At 33.1% G+C, this 26255-nt stretch overlaps 1 protein-coding gene across 1 annotated transcript in view; it reads left to right on the plus strand.

Annotated features, from left to right (window-relative positions):
* Window positions 1–26255, plus strand: part of LOC124364716 — a 286928-nt gene that overhangs the window by 249538 nt on the left and 11135 nt on the right. The window contains exons 2-4 of the mRNA XM_046820407.1: window positions 11466–11689; window positions 16067–16211; window positions 23806–23928. Coding sequence (XP_046676363.1) covers window positions 11466–11689; window positions 16067–16211; window positions 23806–23928 — 492 coding nt within the window. The remainder of the gene's footprint in view (window positions 1–11465; window positions 11690–16066; window positions 16212–23805; window positions 23929–26255) is intronic.

Below are 26255 nucleotides of genomic sequence, written 5' to 3' on the forward strand. Positions count from 1 at the left end.
TATATCAACATCGATGAGTTGGCATTTATCCTCATAACATGCACCCTTTCTACCTCATGTTTCATCCGTCCTTCCATCTCCGGATGTAACTGATTTCCATTTTATATCAGCTGCAGTACATTGAATATTTTTAATAGGAAGTTCACACAAGACTGTGTGTTACTGCGAGTGTTCTGAGAGTTTATTTAAATTTCATAAAAAACCTACAAGGTCTTTATTGGCAACTAGAAGATACCCACGACTTCGCTCGCAATGAAAAAAATGATATGATATACGTCTGATCACTATAAGATTTTCGTAGAATATTACGTTTATTTTGCAGTTTTCCGTTATTTTGTATTTTTCTGTATATATAAATCAGTAACAAAATGATTATTTGTTACATTATTGAATATGGTTCATCAGCCGCGTTTATTTACACGACTACTCGTGTATTTACACTTTCCTAAAATTGAAAACAATTAAAATTGATTTATTATTGGTCGAGAGTCAGCGAAGCCTGTTACTCGTGTAGCTGGAAAAAAGTTATTCCTGTCTGTCTGTCTGTACACACAATATCATGATACGAATTGACCTGTAAGCTTGAAATTTTGCATGAACCTTTTTATTTATATGAGGAACACTGAGTTTGATAATTGTGCATGTCACTCCGTGGGATTAGGCTGAGCGTTAGCGAATATTTTTATAATGTTCTTATAAGTACCATGATGGCAACAAGAAAATATCTGAATAAATAAATGTATAAACAAACTTAATACACCTATACGAGATTCAAACATGTGTCATATTAAGACATGTAAAGTAAGATATAAGACACATACAACATAATCTTAGTGACCGAAAATTTTAAACTCTGATATGAAATCCAATTTAATAAAATAAATGTGAATTTATCATATTGTAAGATATCTCGAGAAATATTTCATCACTAGACATGAAGTTTTGCATGAAACTTTGTTTCTACAAAGAAATAAATATAGTCGCACATACCACTAGTGTGTAGTTTGTATTTTTTAGACAAGAATGAGTTCTATAATGTTGCATGTCCAACCATTTGAATCTGGTTGTGTCGTTGAAACCTATCACTCCAGTAGGCTGAAACAATTTCTCTTTTGTTTGCTGGGGAATGTAAAAATGTCTTTTCCGTATGATTGTCTGTCGCTCTATCTGTCAATAACGAAAGGAGCTGAAACTTTGAAATGTTGCATTGAACCTCGGCAAACCCTGTTGCGCGTCACGTATTGCCAAATCAAATATATATATATAAGTATGTTGATGGAAAAAAAGATACATGGAACCTCTTTACTTTATTATATTAGTGGCAGTGCTCTAAACCTCCTTCCCCCCAAAAAATATATTATATATAATTGTACTGTGGATGTAGGATGTTACTGTAAATCAAACCAGGTGTCAAAGTTTGCTTCGGTCAAAGGAGTACGACCAACTCAGGGATAGAAGGGATTGTTTGTACACTCTCAGCTTAAGGCTATTTCAGGACCTAAATCAATTTGATTGTATCTTGAGAACCCCCCTTGGGCTTGCTTCCACAAACTTTGTCTTATTTGAGATACTCGCTGTCTTACTTTGCTATATTAATATTCTTAGTATTCTTTTAGTTACTCACTTGTGTTATAGTATACTTTTAGTTATAAGTTAACTAAGTTATACGTATTTGTCTGTTACAAATAATATTTTGCCATTTCTGCTGGTGTTATTTAATATTTATATAAATTATTGTGGTTTAGCCTGGCCAACTATTTTTCTCTTTTAAGGCTGAGCATTCAGCAGTTCCGGCTTCGATGTACACTGCGGATCATGTACATTCACGTGGGAACCTCCCATAGATTCGAACCCGTGACCTCTCAGCAAGAGCCAGGACTATAATTATCAGTAACAGAGGATGACTTGACTAACCCTTATAGCAAAATATGTTGTTTAAATAAAAACTCATTTTTTGCCACTTGCATGTTAAATAGTAAATTTGACAGGGTTATTTTCCAAGTTCACTTAAAAGACAGGTTTCATTACACCAACTACTGCAGTTACCTGTGTTTTCGATTATTGCATCAAACAATTTATAGTTAGTAATAGTTTATTGCAAGCATCTTTGGCACATTTGGCCTGCATGTTAAATACTTTGCTCCAAAGACGTAGCCAGCGTGGGGGTCCAAGGGGGCCGGACCCCCTCCCCAATTTTCAGTACTTTTTAGTAAACTATTATTATTATTTAAATAATTAAGTATTACTGACATGTACTGCTGAAGTTCCGTTTTCAACAAAGAAACGGGTCAGGAACTTGTTAAGGAACAAAATGGGGCTTTGTCCGCTATGGAAAAAGGTTAGTTGTCTAGACCTCCCCTCCCACATTTTTTCCTGGCTACGTTCTTATATTGCTCGTAAACCAAAATGTGCCTCATTGAAGTTGACTACATTCGTTATAGAATGTCGAGCCATAATTCCGTTAATATCGCCATGTAGCATAACACCATAACACATTGTACCATTGCGTTATTAATGTCGTACAACTGTGTAAGCCAATGTAAAGGTATAATTTATTCTTTATTGGCATTTTGTGAACTGTCAAACTATGTATCAAATTATCATACGCAAAATTAACACATTCTACCAGCTTCATCTTATTGGAATACGAATCTTATTGGAATATGTCCCTTGTGTACTCCGCTGCTGAATATTGTGCTCCTGTGTGGCTTAATAGTGCACATGTGGGAGAGGTCGATGTCGTTCTTAATAGGGCCATGAGGACAATTACTGGAACTCTCATGGCAACACCAACACCTTGGCTCCAAGTGCTGAGCAATATAGCACCACCTGAGATTAGACGCAAAGAGGCTCTTCTGAGAGAGTTCAATAAGATCGTGTCCAATCCCGAATTGCCCGTTACGCGCGACCTTCCTCAGCAAGATAGCCGGCTCAAATCACGCAAGCCATCACTACGAACAGCATCCCAGTTGATAGAGGAGAACTTTACGCCTAATGCTAACTGGGCGTCATCCTGGGAATCATTCGATGGACGGAACAAGTTCTTGATATCCGATCCTACGAAAGCAGCGGGTGGCTTGGAAATTCCTCGAAAGGAATGGGTTTTATTGAATCGTTTTCGAACTGGGGTTGGGAGAAGCAATCACTGGAAATTCAAGTGGGGTATTACTGACGACCAGACGTGTGATTGTGGCGCAAACTCTCAGACAATTGAGCACATTGTAAACGACTGCCCTTTGCGATTGTTTTCTGGTGGTCTGGCTGGTCTGAGTGGTTTAGAGGATGGGTCTCTAAACTGGCTCAGTAATTTGGATTTAGCTTTGTGACGGGAGATTTTAATATGATTTTTAATTTATGACTCAAGAACTTTGTTCTTACGTACTTTTTAATAATTGTAATTTTTAATTTATTTATTTATGGATAGCTGCCTTTGTCCCCCATACGATATATATATATATATATATATATCTTATTGGAATCAAATACTTAATTTACAAACAAACACTCTAATAATTTTGAAATTTTTTTTGTCAGGCCTTCCGTGTTCATTGAACACATCATCAGACCCTCCCCCATAACTGAAATAAAAACTTCATAATTATGGGATTGTTTGTTTATAAATTAATTATTTAAATATTAACTTAAATTTATTATTATTCACGTATATAGGGTGTTTTTAACTACGTTTTAAGAGAACAATAAAAAAATAAAATTGTTTGTACTAACTGAAAGTTTTGCGCAAAGTTCGAAAATTAAATAGGTTATAGGCTGCATCGCTTAATCAAGTAAGCAGCAAAACATATTTAAATTTAAAACGAAGATATTTCTATTTAATATTTAATAATGTCTTTGTCCTTAAAATTTAGATAGGTCTGTGAATGTAATTGTGCTTTTGTTTGTCATACATAATGCATTTTAATTGAATATTTGTGATGGTAATCGTTTACAGTCTTACAGTCTTAGCGACCTATTTTAAACGAAAATATGCCTAATTTGTTTAACGTTTAACAATTGTTGCTTTAATGTGTCATATGATGGTTTTAGTGGACGACGAGTTGTACGCTAAGTTCGTTATGTGTGTTTAGTTCGCCTTCGGGTATCTAGTAATATTGATTTCATCGACAGCGTTAACACAAGTCACTGAACATGGATTCATTATTAACCATAGTAGATAGTGGCATAGTGCCTCTCTCCAGGGAGGGTGGCGGATGGGACACTGTACGGGGGAGGAGGAGGGTAAATTGGTTTAGGCTTGCGACAGCCGAGAGCAGTGTAGAAACATTCACCCCTCTGTTTCCCCTATGTGCTCTCTCTCACTCTCTTACCTCAACTACAACGTTCAATGAATATTATTGTAGCATTTTCTACAAAGTCAATTTAAAATGTATTCACTAAATTGAGCGGAATGGCAGAAAAAGATATATAGAAAATATTTTTTAATTTAATTAGTGATGTCAAGATATAGGTATAATGTAATAATGTAAGGTATAAAATAATGTAATTTCTCAAGAAAGGGTCCGTGGATGTAGGAATGGTAAAGTAAGAGAGCAGGTTTTTCTAGAAATCGAATTTGTTGACGTGATTACAATAATAAGAGTTGACAGTTAATCACTCTGGTCTAGTGATTGGATAGTCGCAGGCCAATCAATTGTGTCGGATATAATTAGCTGGTTGGGGTAGAGGAAGGGGTAGGTATAAAAACCTCCCACTCGCACATCTTGATGTATTTTTTAGTATGTTTTTTTTTTGTTTTTTTTTTAATTTTGGGTGTTTTCGATTAACTTACTACTCTATAGGTCTACGCTGGATTTCGCGTAAGTAACTCTGTTATAGTCAAATTACGATTTTCGTATAGGAAATTTGTTGTCAACTAATGTTGGAAACAAGAAAATTTAAATTCACTTAATAATTAACGCTAGTTTTCAAGAGAGTACATGTCATTGCAAGTATTGTTCAAAGTAATCTTCAATTTTAATATTATTTAAAAATTACTTCAGTGTACCATAGTCATAATAATTGTTATACATAAAGATATAAAGTTTTCAGTAAATATTTTTTGGTGAAACATAGTTAAATTACAGTTTGAACTATGAGTCTACAACCATCAGCAACAGGTTGATACCTATGTGGTACGAAAAATTTTTCAGCAAGTTTTTAGTTCAGTTTCATTTAGACTCGTTTGTATTGGAGAAAGGTACATTGTAATTTGAATTAAATTAGAAAGTATTATTTGAGTCTTAGAAGAAACTTAGATTTTTATTTTGAAACAGGAAATTAACTTTAATTTATTGTTTTATTTCTAAGAAGAAACCCCTTTCTTAAGAAGTCGTTTACAACAAAAGTGGTTGCTTCATCTTCTGCTTTAATTTATATATATATATATATATATATATATATATATATACATATACAATTTGAATATAATATTCAAAGCGCTTTCACCGGTTAAGGCATCATCAATTAATTTTAAATTTTATTTTATGATATCATATGTTTTTTTTCTATTTTATACATGTTTTTTTCTGTAAACAATAACTAACTGATGATCCCTTAACCGGTGAAAGCGCTTTTGAAATAAATTAAAACTGTGGAAGAATAAAAAAATGTCTTTTATATGAAAAAGAGATTGTGTAAGCTTCTAGGAATTAAATCTAAATATGTAACAGGGATTGTTTTTTTAAATTCAATTTAATTTGAAATAACTGAACTGCAAATTAATAAACAAATTTAAAGTGATTAAAGACAGTATTCTCCTGTATATTTACCTTAACAGTTTTAATTAATTAAAATTGAGGATCTCTCTACAATTATCTTCGTTGAAACGACGTGATATGACAACATCTGATAACAGATTAAACAAACTTAACATTTAATTTAAACTAATTACTGAATCTCAGTTTGTTTTCTTTCAATAATGTGTTTGGAACTATCATTAAAGTGAGTATGTAACTTTTATTAGTTTTGTGAGGTTCATTGCTGAATTCTCAGTATCACGACTCAGAAGAGACACTATATCCTGAAATAAATAGTACTAATAAAGTGAAATAAAAACAAAAAAACCAAGATAATTTTTTTAATACAATGATAACTTTAAAGCATTATTGAAGTATTACTAAATGTTAATGAAAACACTACTTTTCCAAATTGTTTATTTTTTGGACGAGGCCTTTCAAAACCAAAGGTTTCTTCTTCAGGCAACTCCACATTATTGAAGGGTTCTTTTATATCATATATGTAGAACTCTTATGTTAACCGAACTGTGTTATATAATACTGTTACTAACTATATGTTTGTTTCTCTCGATGGTTATAAATTAGAGTCTATAAAACGGATTTAACTCATCTTTATAGAGATTAGTACATTTGATCAACTTTGAGTCTATCTCTCGACTGTGAGTTCCGATTTAATGTTTATAAATCACTAGCAGTTGCCCGCCGCTTCGCACGCAATATCGTAAGCTTTGCGCATGTATGAGCACTTCTGGTTCGAGTGAATTATGTTTTCGATGCCAATGTTGAACTTATCTTGTTGCAATGATCATGAAAATCCGTCAGAAAGTGTATATTTATGCTCATTGTACTCTTTTTCCATATCCTACGAAAATATATATCACAGATCAGATAAGCCTACTTTTGTAAAAAGACAACTAAGATGGGTTTTATAACAGTCTTTAAATGTATAGTAAATGTTAGATAGTATCTTTGTCTTTCATATCAAACACTTAATATTTGCAAAAAATTTAAAGTTAAAAGTACATTATGAATGACACTATTTCCTTGTTTGTTTCTTTACAAACTGAAAAATATTGTTATATTTTGGAACATTTATAGTGGAAATCGGTACATAGTTCAAAATTACAGTCCAGCAAACTTTTATCTAGCATAGTTCTTGCCTACTGCTTCAAAGGGAAGTCTTCGGAGGCAAATTCTTACCTTTTTATAATTTAGAACATTTTCTAAGGTAGGTTAGTACGTTCTTAATCGTTTAAATCTAAAAACTGTGTTAAAACTAATGGTTATTCCTTAGGGCATTTGCTAAACAAATATTTCTCAACTTTAGAGGTCAAGTAAAGGTCACGACGGGATTTTTTTCGCTACGTTAGAGACCGGTGGGGAGTCCTCGGAGGATTGTCAAAACGAGAATAGGCCTATATTCATACCAGGGACCGTAAGAATGTTCATGTTAAATTTCAGTACAATCTGTTTAATAGTTTACGCGTGAAAGAAAACCCAAAGAAACAAAAGAACTTTCACATTTATAATATTATTAGGATTGTATTACCTTAACTCAATAAAAGAAAGTATTTTAAAAACTGAAAAAAGTAGCGAACTCGAGAGTTCAGATAGTGATATTTTTTAATTGACCATTGACACCATTAGGTAGCAAAATCAATCATTAAAACAAGATCAGTATTGGTATATCGAACATTTTTATATATATACAGTTGCTTGTCGTTTTTAGAACAATAGTGTACGTTTTACCTCTGCTAAGTACATACACCGCAACTTGCTTGAGTATTAATGTACAGCGTTTTGTTTACATATAAGGACAATAAAATATCATATCACACTAACCATACCAGACATAAGCATTATCTCGTTTTCGTTATTTAATAAATGTCTCTAGTCGCCGAAAATATTCACCACTGCAGCGATTCTTATAAAAGTAAATGCTCAATCAGTCAAATGTAAGAGAAAACTTTTTAAATACATTCACCCTAACTCCGGACGTAACTTTGTTTTGATTAAAACTCCTGCAGCGAGGTAGCGAACGCAAGTTGTTTGCAAGGCAGATATCTGGAAATTACAAGATTCTCAGTTAAAGTTAGCCCTTGATGGAGTATGTCGAAGGCTGTTAATGAGTTTTATATAGCCTTCAAAGCTTCAATCGAAAAGTTTTACAAAGAAGGATGATGACAAGTTGATAGGTTTCTTAAAATAACGGGTGCATCTTGCTCTGCTGTCTTTCAAGTAGTATAAAGGGCATCAGAACGTTATACGAACTTCATTATCACATATAAGGTGCTGAACGTTATTGTGCGAGTTTGAAAATGTATTTCTTATCTGTTTATAATACTTTTCAAAATTGGTATCTCCATATGTATATTTCCTTGTTAATTTCCCACCCAATCCGATAATCATCTTCCAGAACTAAGACACTCAAGTTTTACCTAGATTTCTAGAAATAACAATTTGAAGTTGATACAATACAATGTTATTTCTTCAACTTAAAAGGTTTTGTTATTAAATGCCACCTCGTATGGTCATTCACTCTCACCCCAATTGGATAATACTTTCTATGATACTACATACCACCAAGTTCCAGCTTGTCCTCCTCCGTAGACTAATGGTTATAGTCTCGGTTCTCTAACTGAGAGATCACGGGTTCAAATTCCGGGGAGGTCCAATCATGTACTTTGTACTTTGAAAATTATTTAAGAAAAAAAACAGTGCACTTCAAAGCCGGCATAGCTAACTCTGAGGCTTAAATGAGATTTTTAAAAAAATAATACAACAATTCAAAAAAAGTTTCAGCTTTTGAAACTCATGAACAATAACTGGCTCTTATACTTCAGGCGCTACTTAAGCCACATAAATTGATGTTATATAAGTACTCAAGAAGGTATTTTATCTAACATTTTTAATCGTAAAATGTTTTTGTGTAGCTGTAATCTTCTATTTAAAAACTATAATAATTACGATTGTGTTAAAAGCATATAATGGATCTTTCACAACAAATTTTTCTGTAATTAAAACTGTATAATTTTATATATAGGGTGTCCCGTAACTTCTGGACAAAGGTATACTACGTTGTTGGTCAGGTCAAGACAAACATATTTCACCATATGAACATGGGTCTCCGATGCTTAGTTTCCCATCTGTCTATCTTTAATCGTTTTTTAGAAAACAATTAATATCTTAAAAACTAATGTTTAATTTATACTAAATTTGGTTCAAATTTTTACGATAGCAAGGCTAATTACCGAAGAAATTATCTTTAGTATTTTTGTAATGGCGCCCATTAAAACATTTAAACTTGTAATATCTTAAAAACCAGCTGTTTTTCTAAAGAATTACATGAATAACACTTTTTAGAGAATATTATCACAAATTTAATGACTCCAACATTATTTAAATCGAATAGTAAATAACTGATTTATAGCAAATTTACTGTGACAAAACATGGCCCACATTGAGGTTCTCAGCGAATAGCCAACAATATAAAAAATGAATAAATGGCATCTCTCAAAGTGGAGCTATAAATCAGTTGTTTATTATTCGATTTACATAATGTTGATGTCATTAAATACTGATAATATCCTCTAAAAACTGTTATTCTTGTAGTCCTTGAAAAAAACTGCTTGTTTTTTAAATATTCAAGTTTAAAAGTTCTTATGGCCACCATTTTGAAAATACTAAAGATAATTTGATGATATTTTTTCAGTAACTGGCCTTGTTATTATGAATATTTCAGTATTTGGTATATTTAATTTATTAGCTTTTAAGATATTACTTTTTTATACTAAACACATACAGACAGACAGATGGGAAACTAAGCATCAGAGACCCATGTTCATGTGGTGAAATATGTTTGTCTTGACCAGAGCAATATCGTGGTATATCTTTGTCCAGATAGTTACGGGACACTCTGTATATTACCGAATCGATCACTTCCTGACCTCAAGGATTTATTGTGCAACCATCGAAAAGCTAGGATCGTAAAATGGGATAAAGTATAACAAAACAAAACCAAGATCGTTTTCTCATAAAGTTATGAAATCTGATAAATACTATAAATTTAAATCAACTGATTTATTCTTATAAGTAGAGGAAATCAATGACAGTGGAACTGGAATAGTGCCCAATTCCTAATTTGAGGGAATGTGACCTAATCTAAATTGTATGGTTCTCATTCCATATTTTCCTTTTCCCATCTCGCCGATAAGCAATCGCCATTCTCTTCAGGATTATTGATGCTTCTTTAAATAATGTCTCCTTCCAACACTTACCCTTATCGAGTCCAACGCAGCATCCCGGCTATCTGGAAGACATCAGTGAACATAAACCTACGTACCTCTGAAAACACTATGAGTTCTTTACAAATGTGACAGGCAAATAAATATGTACCCATTCATCAAGACAGGCATGAACCAGCCGGATCCCGTGGGAAATACACTCGACTTGCTGAAATGATTGCATTCAACATGTCTACCAGAAATATTAAACTCAATCTTCTTTTCTTGCAGACAATTTTGCCTCTGACCCAATAGAGCCCTAAGTTAGTTGCAGGCACATGATTGGCGTGTCATGTATCATATAGAGCTAATCAATGTCAATGTCACGTTGTGCACTAATATCTCAGTGTTTGGTCAGTCCGTGTCCCCAGACATCTTCCCTAATGAGCAAAGGGATTCAACCTAAATTGTCAACAAATCTCCACAGACATTTAGTTTGAAATACCAATTCCATTCAACATATACCGTTTAAACTCTTCTTTATCATTAGGGCATCTGTTTTTTCCACCGTAGTGTAGAATTTATGTTCTGTATTTCACCACAGTTTGGAAATCATTGTAAAATCTAATAAAATCAGAATAATTTAACAAATTATTTTAATTTACAATAGTACTCAATAATCATAATGTACAGTATAGTGTCTTTGAATGGTAATGATAAAACATTAAATTTTACAAATCATTTTTACACTCTTTTTTAAATTATTTATAAATACCACAAATTGATTGTAGGTCACGGTTTAGTGATTATTAAAACTAGCATAGTTTATATTAAGGCTAATGAAAGGTTTTTTTTAATGTTCTCAAGGTAAAGTATGTATAGTGCATTCACCTAACTGTAATATTTGCATTGTTGATATTGCAACAATATGTTTTAGTTTATAGTTTCAGTACACAAGAGTCATATATGAAAAAATAAAAGTATTTTCAGTTAATCTTTAAAATGTTATTATTATTTTTCTTTTTACTCTGAGAGATCATTTTTTTAGATTTTTGGATATGCCTTATTTTTTAATCTCAATGAAAGGATTTTTCAATCTTATTATGTCTTAATTCTTCCTACATATACTTCCCATTAATAGTACTAATTCTTAAGTCTATAATTTTAAAATTGTATTTTCATAATTTAAATCTAATTTAATCGAAATCAACATATTGAAGGTCGATTCCCTGGAGTTGAAGTAGTTTACGTAATCAGTTAATCTCAGGACTATGGAATGCAATTCCTATAAGGTGAATCTGAACACATAGTAAAAAGGAAATAAATCAGCGGAAAACCAATGTTCAAAGTCGTTGCAAAGATTAGATTTCAGTACACTAGTCCGTTGTACCTAACGGTACATACCTAACCTAGCAGCAACTCTATAGACAGATCGAAGGAGCGGTGCTGCAGTTTCAGAACGTGTATATGCATGGATGTAGTCTCACAGACTCTCACGATCATGTTGCAGATCACATGCAGTCCCTCTGCAAGAACCACTTCCTGCAGCAACTCTACAGAAAGATCGAAGGAGCGGTGCTGCGGTCCCAGAACGAGAAGAGTCTGGACTGCGTTGTCACATTCCAGACGCACTCTATCCTGCAGCGGTTCATGCTCAGGTTCGACATGCTCCACCTGGACTGCAACGACCATCTCTTCATCTACGACGGCGCTCACCCCGTCGGCGCATATAAGGTAAGTCAAACAACCCTATACCTCAGTAGCGTTGAGATATATAAAATAAACAAGACTATTTAACTGATTAAACCAGGTTACTAATCGACGTTACGTGGCAGATAAGGATATGTATGAGCCAGCCATAGTGAAGCAACCTTGAGTGTTTCCCCATAAGAGCAATGTTAAACCTCATGTATAACAGTACCCGTGAGGGTTCACGTCTGGCTGGTTTATACCTCCCAGTCTAACCCACAGTGGACTCAGCAAAACCGATGTGTCACTTAAATCTGGGCAACCTTATGGATGTCCAGGAGTGGCACATCACTAACCGCAAATGTTGAGATTCTGAGATGCAAGGCTAATTCGATAGGTGTAGTCTATTGCGGGAGATGACTTTTGGAGATGGTGGGATTGGTTCCCTAAGAGTCAAAGGTCCTTGCTAGCCTAGACATAAGGGTGTGCCATCCCCTGCCTGCTTTAATTGGAGAGGTTGGTTCAGAGCTGGCTTCCCCTTCTTCCAAAGGGTTATGGCTTGAGATAAGTGCCTTAAAATTCTTCCTCGTGGATCTCGATAGGAGTCGGCCAAACCCCCTACCTTACCCTTCCTGAATATCCTGTCACTCCGGAAGTAGCGCAAAGGTCCTTATAGGACTAGGTTAAATGTGTAAGGTTCTTGTCCTAAGAGAACAAGATGCACTAAAAAGTACCTAGTTCCAGTTCCGTTTACATTTATCATCGATATTTCAGACATTGGAGTATACAATTATACTCTATTTTGGCAACTAAGTGGCAAGTTATAATTTTATTTTTAAATCTAAAAGTTGTGCTTATTTTATTTGCCATAAGTATACTTTGCAATACCTATTATTTATTACTACAACCTTAGAGATCTCCAACCCTATATGTTTCGTCCATGTGGTACAATTTATAATTACGCGCACCAAAACGCTTTTATTTTTTTGTAAATTGCATGTTTTATGATTTTTAAACGATGAAATACAAACAGTTTGATTTTTTTTAATCTATATAGATTTTAATCAATATTCTATAGATTTTTCACAAAATAACGTTCAGATATTTATTAGTTATATCTTTTAAACTAGACTACTCCTATAGCTCTACGAATAAACGTTAAGTTGTAAAAACGCATGTTTTTATTGAGCTATATTCATGAAGGCCGCTAGTACAGTACCGCGGTGTTATGCATTCATAATAGTCCATTTGAAGGTGTTGGTCAAACCATCCTGTAAAATTTTGTCTATCAGATCACTCAAATAAGGGTCCAACCAACCGCTATAAATAATATCGAAACATAGATGTACGACCGATCCCATCAGTAGTGCCTTTTTGTTCCCAGTTTTGTTCTCAAACTCTCAGTCTGTGTCAATTGTTTGTTTCACTCAATAAATCCGAGGGTTAGATCCTATTAGATCAATAGATCCTAAAGTTAGTACAAAAGTGGTTTTATCAACCCATAATCTATACCCACAATTATCAACTTGGACTATTATTAATTGTGTTTCAATGCTGAAAGTAATTACGTCTATAACTAAACACTCGTTTAAGAACAGTCACTAAAATGGCATCTTAAACTATGTTTGAACAGTTAAAACAGTAAAGACACACTAAAAGGAATTACATCAGTGAGGAACAGTTACAAGTCAACACCGAAGTGTTTGAGGGAGGTTTGTTTAATTGATTGACTTGTTGAATAACTTAGCATTGGAATTGGCTTTCAAGAATATTTGAGTTGCGAAATGCTCGAGCACTTCCATGTCTCATAAACATTCATTACGGGATATTTCTGAGTCACGTGAAAACCCAAGTCTTCGGCTGTCTCATATTTAAGAGACCGTCGGTTTACGTTTATTATATTTCATCAGAATGTATTGCCATTTTGTTGAGTGTCACAAATGTAACAATCAATTCTTTTTAATGCATTATTTCTTCAAAACTTCTCGATTCAGATATTCATTTTGGAAGTAGGTGCGATAGACTTGCAATTAACATTTAATACATTCTGTTTTCTATTATATTCTAATCTTGATAAAGAATTTTACTAGACCTTAGTGTTAGAAATTTTCCTATCTTTATTTTTTTCGCACTTAAATTCGAATGTCACAAGTAGGGCATCTATCAATTGGCGAATGACGTGGATGGACTGTCATATAAAGTGAAATGACATTATAGTGAGTTATTATGGATCCCACACATACATATTTAATTGGACGCTGGACTGTTAATCACTAATTTAAAGTTAATAATGTTGTCAAACACCAATAGGACTGAATATTAAAATTTAATAGTGACAGCAAGGGGATAATTATCTCATTAGACCTTCATGAGACCTTTTATAATGAACGAATATATTCAACTACCTGATTCCCGCGGCTTCGCACGCTTTTCGTAAGCTTGGCCCGTGTAGAGCACTTCTGGATCAAGTGAATCATATTTCTAACGCCGATGTATAGTTTACCATGTTGCCACGATCATGAAAATCTGTCAAAAGTGTATGTTTACAGTTATTGTACACGTACATGTACTTTATTATAAAGCGGTTTAACACTAAAACTTTAACCAGAACATTTTTTAATACACAAATATACATAAAAACAGCTCCTTCCAATAGTGTTTGGCTATTTAATATACGTAACTGTTTCGTAATTGCAGTTTATAATGTGCAGGCGCTTTGATAACTATATATATATATATATATATATATATATATATATATATATAATATATATATATATATATATATATATATATATATTCATTAAATTTGTATAAGTGGCAATTTATAGCCTAATTTAATTTCAATAAATATTGAATCGCAAAAAAGTACTTAGTCCAGGCGGAGCAAGTACTTTTTGCGATTCAATATATATATATATATATATATATATATATATATTATATTTCATAATGATCGGTCAAATCATTTCTGAGTCTATAAAGGACATACAGACATTCATTATATAGATTAGGTATTGCACAGTTCTAGGATGTAGCCTATCATTTTAAATAATTTTTTAATGTTTGCACGAATGAGTGAATCGTTATAGAGCTATTACAGCTAGGTCTGACTCAGAACTGTGGGCTCATATCAAGCAGTAAAATATTGTCTAGTCGTGTAATATGGTGACACTAGAGCTCTACTCATAATCGTGCCTTATAAGTTATCATTGACGATAATTTGGAAGGATAAGAGGCCTACGAATATTGCCATTGTTATCAGTAATTAAGTTTCGAGGATCGGAATCCCCCTTCTTCAGACATCACACAATTTTTCACACCAGAAGGGAATACATTCCAACCCTGGAGACGTAGTGTTATATTCTTGTAGCATATGATGATGGAAAATGCCCCACTCATAGCTTAGTTTGAAATTTATTTCACAGAATATAAAAAGCAACTTTTAATTAATTCTTCATGAGAATTCTTATACTCGTAATTCATTATTTCCCATGCTGCTTTGCATCTGTTGGGAACTGTTTCAATTTGTTGCTCATATGTTTGTGTTTTTGCCTGATTTAGGTGAGGTCTGTATGTTCTGTTTTGGTAACTAAGTATGTATTATAAGCTAGTTGAGTTTGCTCAGAATTATTATTTCTTAAATACTTATATACATTTAATAGATTAAACGTAGCCGCTCTTTCACTATCCAAAGAATTATTATACCATTTAAATTGTTTTTATTCCAAAGATAATTAAGCATTGTAAATTTACTAATTATGGGTGGACTAAAGTTCCATAGATTTACATAATGTTTCATAAAAAGTATTAAATAATTTATTAAAAAGTTAGTTAACCAAAGAATCCTCATCCATCATCTCCCAACTGCCTTTCTTTTAGGCACTCAAAAGATTTATCTATTTCAATATGTATTTGTTTTCTATATAAAAATGTATTTGTTTTGATTTTTTGTTTGTGTGGTGTTCATTGTTGTTACTATTTTCAAAAACTGTAATAAAATTTTACTGATCGACCAGCTAATCATCAATGTTACTAACCTTGACAACATTCCGAAGCCTGCTGGTCAGGATATTGTCAATACGTGTATTTCAGAGTGTTGGGGTTTTATAGTGCAATTGCATTCAATAATCGGAGCATGTTAGAGACAGAGATTGCATTACCTGTTTCCATGGTTGCCATATCAATATTAAAGTCTCTGGAAACAGTAACGAGAGCCTCTTGTTAATTGCAACTTATGGGAGCAAAAGTTAATGTTACTAAGTTGAGACCTGTAAAGCGTAGCCAACAACAATATTCCGATCAACTAATTTTATTTCACACAATTTTCACAGTCCAATTCAACACTGACCTGCTCGATATTAAGCGATATTATGCCTTGCTTGATAAAATGTGCTCAAATATCCTTCTGATGTGTCACAGGCGGACCTGAACTGCCGGAACACTAAACAGGCGGTCGGAGCGATCTTCACCCGGACCAACTTCGTGACTCTCAAGTACGTGACTGACGGCTGGGGCACCGAGAGCAACGGCTTCACTCTGGTCATCACCGCCGTCAAGGACCCTAGTCAGTTCACCCTTCTCTCTCTACAACAAACAGTAGATCCTCTTAGTAATTTAGTGATAATTTGAGACAATTATATGCCATCAAGGCTTGAACTGGGTTCCACGTTACGAAAATCTCTTGTAACAATATTTCATTCATACGGGGTGGATATTTTAAATGGGCCACCGTTGTGATCTTGAGAACCATATGGTTTTCAATATTATTTTTAATTTGGCGTTTAACTTTGTTTTTTTCTCAAGCTACATCCCGTATTTTATTGTTATTTTCGATTGAAAAAGTAATTTTGTCCTGTTTAACCTCGCCACTTTTTTATATTTCCCTTAATAACAGAGATGTGAGAGCTGAAGTGTTCAGATAACTTATAGAGTTGAGAACATTGTGAACCTTTACGATAGGCGCCCATTGTATATTATTTCTTTCAAATCTACACACATGTAGATTTTTCTCTTTTTTAAGATATTTTTAAATGTTTAAACAGTATTGGAGACACATAACGTAGCTATGGTAGGAAGGATTGGTTCAATTGAATTTTGAGTTTAGCTCCAGTTCACCTTTTTTTATCGCAGCATCTGGTATCTGACGCTGTCTCAGACTTGACTCCTGGATTCATGTCTGTCTGAAGAGATCCAAAGAAAAACGACGAAGAAGCGCAAAACGAAACATTTACATCGTTTCGTCATCAGAGACATCTATAAATAGGTGAAGTGGTAGTGTCATTCTCTCATCCAATGTTTCGTTTTGAGCATCGTCGACTTTCTTTGGATCTCTTCAGACGAACATGACCCCAGATTCCATGAGTCAAGTCTGAGACAGCGTCAGATACCAGGACGCTGCAATAAAAGGAAGTTATTGGAGACTTACTCGCATTTTAAGAGTGTTTCCTTCCGTTCAGTGTCTTAATATAAAATTACGCTTTATTCAATAATAAAGCTACTAAGTGGTTGTGTTCAAAAAAATATTGTACGGGTATCTACTAATACTTTTTAAACAAAGAAAAATTTCCACATTTCATTTTTTATATTTGCAATGGCATTCAAACACGGATACCTATTTAAAACGAGCTTTACCAATGTTCAATTCCATAATCAAGGAAAATGTAAAAAGGTTCCTGAGTTGAAATAACTTTAAATTACTTTTCGAATCGAAAATAATAATAAAATACAGTGTTCAGTAAGAAAGTAAAATGGAAAATGGCGACAGTTTTTAGGAGTTCTATGCTCACATTTAAAAATTACTATAAACATAAGGGAAGGTCATCCATTTAAAGTTTGCAAGATTTATAGTTTCCAAGGTCACAATGGTAGCCTATTAAAAAAAGCCACCGTGTATAAATACATTAGTGTATGATAGAGTTGGTAGTCACGTGGTCACCTATGCACCAGGTGTATGTGGCACGTGACATCAGTTCCAACCCCACACCGACGATTCCTATTCTTCCTATTCCTGAATCGGAAACGCCGACGTGAATAGACCCGACTGCGCAATTCCACCTGATTCAGAAGAATGTATAGCAGTGCTGTATTATAATGGAAATGAATTACTTTTAGAAAGTCCCGCTGTCTCAATAAGATGATTTTGAGCGCTGCTAAAATATTGAAGCATTGCTAAATAGTTCTAAAAATCTCAAACTAATGTGAAATTATATACATTACTTAGATATAGAATGCTTATCTCATTTGTCGATTTTTACTACAAATTATAAAATTGGGATGTTACATTTTATAAACATAAATACAAATCCGTTGATGAATTCTGTATGGTCACTATTTTACATATGTTTAGGGTTATAAAAATAAATGTACCTGCACATAAACAAACAGAAGTAGTTTATGTAACTACTACGAGTAACTACTGTTGACTATAAAACGTACAAATTGTTTTAATGTATTTTTAATAATTATAACTTGTTCTACAGTCACACTGTATTGAGCTTAGTAGAATGTTTAAACCTGAAACACTGTTATGTGTTAGAAGTTTTCTTGTGAAGTAAACGTATAAAACTTCTAAAGTTTTGAACAAGGAAGTAATAAAGGTGAGGTTGTCTTTGAGTAAAATCATTTTACTAAAAAATAAAAGGTGTTGATGTGTATTAGTCATGTATTTAAAATGAGATAGCCTACGTTGAACATTTGAACGATCAAAAGTCAATTCCGTATAAAATTCATCATCCTATTTTATTTAAAAATACGAAAAGTTTTAAAATATACTCTTTTTATTGTCTGTTTTTTTAACACGTATTAAAAACTATAAACTGTGCATTAAAATCACTGCATCTTTTATACTAACAATATTACATTTTTTCTTCTACGGAGTCAAGTAAATGGTTCTTGAAAACCAAACCAGCAGTTGTATACTACAGTTGTAACTTATAACTTAATAAGAACATGGTACTTAACCGGTAGTACAATAACTTAAAAGTGAACTCCGATCGTCTCGACATCACAGACACCGAGACTATAATGAAGCTCAGTAAAGTATCATATTAATACATTATTCAATAAACTGTTCTCAGAAACCTCTCTCACAAACAAATTTGAAAACTGGAGAATTATGTTAAAAATAAGAAACAACGATATACATATCATAGTAATACGCCATTCAATACGCTGTTATCAGAAACCTCTCTCACAAACAAATTGAAAACTGGAGAATTATGTTAAAAATAAGAAACAACGATATACATATCATAGTAATACGCCATTCAATACGCTGTTATCAGAAACCTCTCTCACAAACAAATTGAAAACTGGAGAATTATGTTAAAAATAAGAAACAACGATATACATATCATAGTAATACGCCATTCAATACGCTGTTATCAGAAACCTCTCTCACAAACAAATTGAAAACTGGAGAATTATGTTAAAAATAAGAAACAACGATATACATATCATAGTAATACGCCATTCAATACGCTGTTATCAGAAACCTCTCTCACAAACAAATTGAAAACTGGAGAATTATGTTAAAAATAAGAAACAACGATATACATATCATAGTAATACGCCATTCAATACGCTGTTATCAGAAACCTCTCTCACAAACAAATTGAAAACTGGAGAATTATGTTAAAAATAAGAAACAACGATATACATATCATAGTAATACGCCATTCAATACGCTGTTATCAGAAACCTCTCTCACAAACAAATTGAAAACTGGAGAATTATGTTAAAAATAAGAAACAACGATATACATATCATAGTAATACGCCATTCAATACGCTGTTATCAGAAACCTCTCTCACAAACAAATTGAAAACTGGAGAATTATGTTAAAAATAAGAAACAACGATATACATATCATAGTAATACGCCATTCAATACGCTGTTATCAGAAACCTCTCTCACAAACAAATTGAAAAACTGGAGAATTATGTTAAAAATAAGTAACAACGATATACATATCATAGTAATACGCCATTCAATACACTGTTCTCAGAAACCTCTCTCACAAACATTTGAAAGCTGGAGAATTATGTTAAAAATTAGAAACAATGATATACATATCATAGTAATATGCCATTCAATACACTGTTCTTAGAAATCGCTCTCACAAACATATTTAAATGTTGAGGGTGATGTTTAAAAGTAGAAACTACGAATAGAACTGAGTTGAAGTTGATTAATGATCAATTATTGTTACCGTAGTCAAAGGGCTGCGTCCATAATCGGCTGAGCCAAGAGCGGCATGGCGTGGCCAACACTCTACAGTAGCTTTGTTGACAAGGTTCCTCTCGTATAGCGGTGTGCAGGCAGGCCACAAACAGTACAGCCGCTTTCACGGCATTCCTTTGTTGCTTTTGTTGACCTGATAATTTTATACAAACAAAGCACTCCCTGCGCGGCCATCAAATACACTACACAGGCACGCCAGTTTGGCTAAATTCATCGCCAAATAATTGTATTTGTGACAATAATTTTGATTGTAGTGTCCCTTGACTGACATTTACTGTTTGTGTTAGTTAACGAACACAGGCCCACTCGTCAATTTTAAATGCTTGAAAGTTTGTTTGGTCCCAGAATATCACTGCTTCTCAGGATTTTGGGTGAATTAAAATAATAAACTTTTGTCAAATTATGTTATTGTTCATAAGCATCATATTTTGAATATCAAAAAATTTTGTTTCGAAAACAAAAATACATTGTGGAGTAGATAAGTAGAAAGGATAAAACAAAAATAGTGTTGACTATACACAAAATGCCAATGGCATAGTTTAGCGAGTTATTGCAAGTCAAGTTGAGCGTGCTTATTCGTTGTAGGATGACCGCTGAGCGATCCTATCCAAAAGACATTCTTTAGACTTTTTTGTATATAATGGGCAAATTATTAAGGAAGCGATGAAATATTAAACAGGAAAACATCATATTTATACATATATTTGACAAAATTAAACTTAATATCAGTCCTAAATATCAATTTTGATATTTTTAATTACGATAAATTGATTAAATATAATTACAGAAAGGTTTTAATATGTAAAAAATAACACATAAAATACGATCATATTTCAATTATATATGTTTAGCAAAACCTTAAATGTATTGGTTAATATGGAACTTAAATGTTAAAAATGTTAGTTATATATTGCATAAATTAAACGTCCACGTAAAAACCACTAGTTGACTTTTCTAATACTTCCTGAAAGGCCTCGTTATTTTTATAATTTTTCTTACTGTTCTTTGATATTTGAAATACAAGAACAATGTTAACCCAATGTTTTATTGAATTGTAATTTTGTACGCTTCAGTCTATGTTAAACATTAAAAAGTATTGTTATAAATGAAAAGTAGATTTTCGGAGGAAAACGAATGGAAAAACATTCCATGGAGAACATGTATTTAATATGTAATCATTTCCTCAGTAGAGTTGATTTTATTTTGAATTTACACTTTTTTAAACACATAACCAAATTACTATTATTATCAAGATTGTCACTTAAATCAGGAATCTTCCCAGACAATCTTAAAGTTGCTATTATAAGACCAATTTTTAAGTCAGGATCCAGAAACTTAACCTCAAATTACCGGCCTGTAGCTATTTTATCGGTTATGGATAAAATATTCGAGAAATATGTTGCACACTATCTAAATTAAATATTTGGAAGAAAATAAAATAATTTGTGAAAACCAGCATGGTTTCAGAAAAAATAAAGGGACAGAGACTTTGTTGCTCGATTTTACAAAATTTTATAAATTATCATATTTAAATTCCAGAAAGCAGGTTTTAGCCATTTTTGTCGATTACTCAAAAGCATTCGATACACTTGACCATGCCATACTTCTGGATGAATTAAAACATATCGGAATTGAATCCTACATTTTAAAAGTGCTTCGCAAGTTACCTGGAAAATAGACCATTTTCTGTTAAAATTTTCCAATGAATATAGTTCATACAGAGTAGCTAACCAAGGAGTCCCACAAGGTAGTGTTCTGGCCCCAATTCTGTTTAATATATATGTTAATAGTCTTTCAAAACAAAATTTTCATGGACATTTGTTTATGTACGCTGATGACACAGCACTCGTGGTGGCTCACAAGGGACTTCTATCTGGCAGAATCCCTCATTTCTTCTGATTATAATGTAATGCTTAGATGGGCTCACGACAGAAAACTAATTATAAATTCTAAAAAAAAACCCTCGTAATAAACTTTCATTCCTCTCATAATATTTCTGATCGACCTCCAATAGTTAAAAGCCATGACTGTGTTTGCTTATATAACCATAATGAAAACAGTTGTTTGTGTCAAAGTTTAAAAGTGGCTGCGGAAACAAATTATTTGGGCATCACTATAGACCACAAATTGAAAATGGGAATTGCATATAAACAAATTGATAAAAAGATTAAAAGCTGTATCTGCGAAAACTCTACTGCTTAAGAAGTACCCCTTCCCGGTTCAGCAATCAAGCTAATTTATAAGTCGATGTTTGAATCCTTGATGCGGTATGGTGGTAGAGGTATGGGGTACAGCCTCTAAGTTACATCATAAACCGGGTGGATATCTTGCAAAGAAGAAACACTATATCAAATGGTGGGCGTGCCACAATTGCAGCGCAATTTACAAATTCCTGATAGCCTTTTACTATACAGATTACAATACCTTAAATGCCAAACAACTTTTAAAATTAAAAATCATTCAAAAAATACTACTTATCTGATTCGTTTAAAACAGAAAACATAAAAACGTGCTATGCATTTAGGAAATTAGATAAATATAAACTGCCGAGATTTTGTAATACATACGGGAAAAAAAATTCGCTGAGTTACATTATTCCAAAAATATTTAATCAAATACCTATAGAACTGCTAAAATTTAAAATTTTTTACGTTGCTAAACCTTACATACTTGATTGGCTACTTGAAATGGAAAGTGATGAGTAGACTAGTGAACGTTTAAGGCTTAGGGAAAATAGATTATATTGTATAACCTTTCATATAATTGTACCTGTGAATGGTGTTCTATCTTATACATTGAAATTGGACTTATATTCTTACAGAATAAAGTGTGTGTGTGTGTGTGTGTGTGGTGTGTGTGTGTGTGTTGTGTGTGTGTGTGTGCGTTGTGCGTGCGTGCGTGCGTGTGTATGTGCGTATGTGTGCGTGCGTGTGTGTGTGTTTGTTGCAGGTGATACATTATATTGAACTATTGTTGACATATTGTAATACATTTCAATGGAATATTAGTAGTAGATGGTCGTGAATATAGAATATGTCGATCATGTATATTATACAATGGTTTAATCCAGGCACTATGTTTATGCTATTACTTTATCTGTAGTCTGGCTGTGCATTCCATTGGTAATGGCTGAAAGCACCGACGCCAAAAGCGCGTTTTCAATCGGTTTTCTTTTTGTGATTAGAACACATTTATATTAGGATGTTGTGTTATAGTAAAGATGGGAACCCAACGATAAATTATCTGTAATTTGTTGGGACCCAAGATTGTAAATGTTTATTATAAATAAATTTCTTGATTCTTGATTCTTGATAGAAGTTAATCAATGTTTATTTTAGTAATTGTGCGTTATTTTTAGTTTAAAAAACCTCTTCCGCTCAGAGAGTCAATGTAGAATACGTGGAATAGAAGGTGCAGATTTCATCGTTTTAATTCGGTAGTATAACAAGCATAAGAAAATTAAAAATATTTTTAATTATGTCAAAAAAGTTTACTTTCAGGGTTAAGTTTGTTCTTTGAAAAGCTTTAAAGCCTATGGAATGGTCAAGAGATAGTCCAATTATCAATATTGACTCAATCATATTCACTATTGCCCTCAGTGTAAGTGTTGTCTCTTGTTATACATATATATATTGTGTGTGTGTGTGTGTGTGTGTGTGTGTGTGTGTGTGTGTGTGTGTGTGTGTGTGTGTGTGTGTGTGTGTGTGTGTGTGTGTGTGTGTGTGTGTGTGTGTGTGTGTGTGTGTGTTTAGCACGTTTGGTGGACATTGACTTATATTTTACTGTCAGGCTCAGACCAAAAGCGTTCTGCGGCCACAAGGGTGGTCCTCGATACATTTTAAACTCAGAATAGTATTCCTGAAACTCCTACAATCCAGAATTGTGTGAGCAGTGTCTGATGGTGATTGTTGTTACAGAACATTCGTGTCAGGACTTCAAGTGCACTCAGCGGGAGTTCTGCATCGCCACGGATCTGGTCTGTGACGGCATCAACCATTGTGCTGACGGCTCAGACGAGGCCATCAGCAACACATGCTCCAGTGAGTCCTAGCAATCCCTAGCGAAATGCGAAATCTGAAGGAAGGGAAAAATCAGCGAGCCTCATTCCTGATTTATTTAGTCTTTAAATGCCTTTATGGAATAGACTTTACACAAGCGCCTCACATCAATTCTTGAAGAAGGATTACACGATTTCTGAAAGAAGGACCATAGCCTTGAGAGTAGGATCAGTCCATTATCATTTACTCAAGAATTACACTTTTAAAATACTAACATCATAATGTGTAATCTAAACACCTTATTGGCCATTATATCGAAAGGTGAACTGTCTTGGCCGTATTTTGTGACAGCTTAAAGTAAGCTTAAAATTTGTTTAAGATAATCTTCCAAATTAATTGATATTCAAAAATAATTAAACTAAATATGGTTCTTCTTCAGAATATTTGGCTTTACCATTATGGCCTTAGTTAACATTCTGAATAGTGTACCTCATAGTTTGGGATATGGTAACCAGGAATAACTTTTAACACATCCTGATATGTATGTATTTCAATGATAGTTTTTGTTTGCTTATAGTTTTCTAACAGTTATTTCCCAATAATTTCTTTTATTCATTACTTTTAAGAATTTTAAATCTATAAGACTTTGTGTTCTATACATGCTAATCACTAATATTCTGTTTTTCTCCTTTCTTTTATTAACATTTATCATTAATATAATTAATAATTATTGTGTACCGTTTTACTGGCACATGAGGGGTTAGCTTTGAAATTTAAACTTTTGTGAAGGTTCAAAAGGAAAAGAAAATCTTCTGAAATAAATAAAGTTCAAACTAAAATAAAACTTCTTCTTGAAAATAATTACTGGATTTAAAATAAAAATAAAAACTTCTTGATGACTTTTAAATTCAAACTTGTAATATATTCGTCACTCCAAAATGTACAAAGTTCTTACAGCTTGTCTTTTATTCAATTTTCAAAATTCAAAACTTTCACACTCTAATCTGATCTGGCAATTCTTCACTTTAATTTATCTTCAAAATTCAATTTTATTTTGTTACTAATTTTCTTTACTTTACTTTAAATATTACTTCTTTTCAGTGTTAGAATTTAAAATTGCTGAAAGCATCTGTAACAACCACAAAACTCTTTTAGTATTTTTACATAACATTTTATATACATGTGCTCACTGCACCAACAAGTTTTATATTGCACAGATCAAAAGGACAAGTTTCTAAATTCCCATTAAATTTAATTTTTACAATATTTCTTTCCCCAAAATTATTCAAAATAACTAAGAATGAATATTGACTGGACTCCAGTTAAAAAGTTCACTTACCCGCAAGTTCGATGACGATTAGCAAGAATAACTCTAAGCACTTTCAAAGACTTTACTCGTTACTACTACTTCCGATCAACTGAGACGGGAGGTACGGCACGTCTACCTCATCCCACCTCTCAATTTCGTTATTAAACACTCCCATCTGAGATGCGCGCCCGCTGATAGAAGGCTCTTTTGTACTGTCCAGTCCTTATCATTCTTCTGGGCCTACTCCTTCCACCGGTAATCCAGTTACCCCAGAATTACAATTTAATACAATCGGTACAATTGTATTCATAACTATTCTGTGCATCAACTATTAACTAAGATTTACCACATCCTTGAGTCAAATATAAGATTTTATTTGCACTGGAAATTAATTCAATCATCTTATATATATATATATATATATATATATATATATATATATATATATATATATATATATATATATATATATATATATATACATATTCTTAGATTTAGCATTACTGTTCTTTTACTGTTTCCAATTCAGCCAGTTGCACAATTATTGGTTAAAATAGTCCGATTTTCTTATCACGGACTTTACCAATATATTTACAAGTCCTTCTACTCTATCGATTTCCATTTCCTTTATGTTAAGCTTCATCTCCACAGACCTGCAATCATTTACAAGGCTACGACAGCAAAGATGTTTTCAAAATTATTGATTTAATTCTTAACTTCCTGGCGCGTTGTTTTCTAACTTTCTTTTACTGCTTTAAATTCCTATGCAAGAAAGTAGTCATGAAAAAAATTTTTGGAGGTCCAGACAACTGATATTTTTGCGTAGTGGACGTACAGTAAGGTCCCATTTTGTTTATCCATTCCATTTCTTGTTTTTTAATTTCTTGATCCGTTTCTTTGTTGAGAACGATCTTTCAGCAGTACATGTCAGTAATACTGAATTATTTAAATAATAATAATCGTTCACTAAAAAAGTAATTGAAAATTGGGGGGTCCGGACCCCTTGGACCCTCCGTCGCTGGCTACGTTCTTGTTCCTTCATTCGACTCTTCAATGGCTT

Source organism: Homalodisca vitripennis, chromosome 6 (assembly GCF_021130785.1).
Source record: "Homalodisca vitripennis isolate AUS2020 chromosome 6, UT_GWSS_2.1, whole genome shotgun sequence".
In the NCBI taxonomy this organism is placed as follows: Eukaryota; Metazoa; Arthropoda; class Insecta; order Hemiptera; family Cicadellidae; genus Homalodisca; species Homalodisca vitripennis.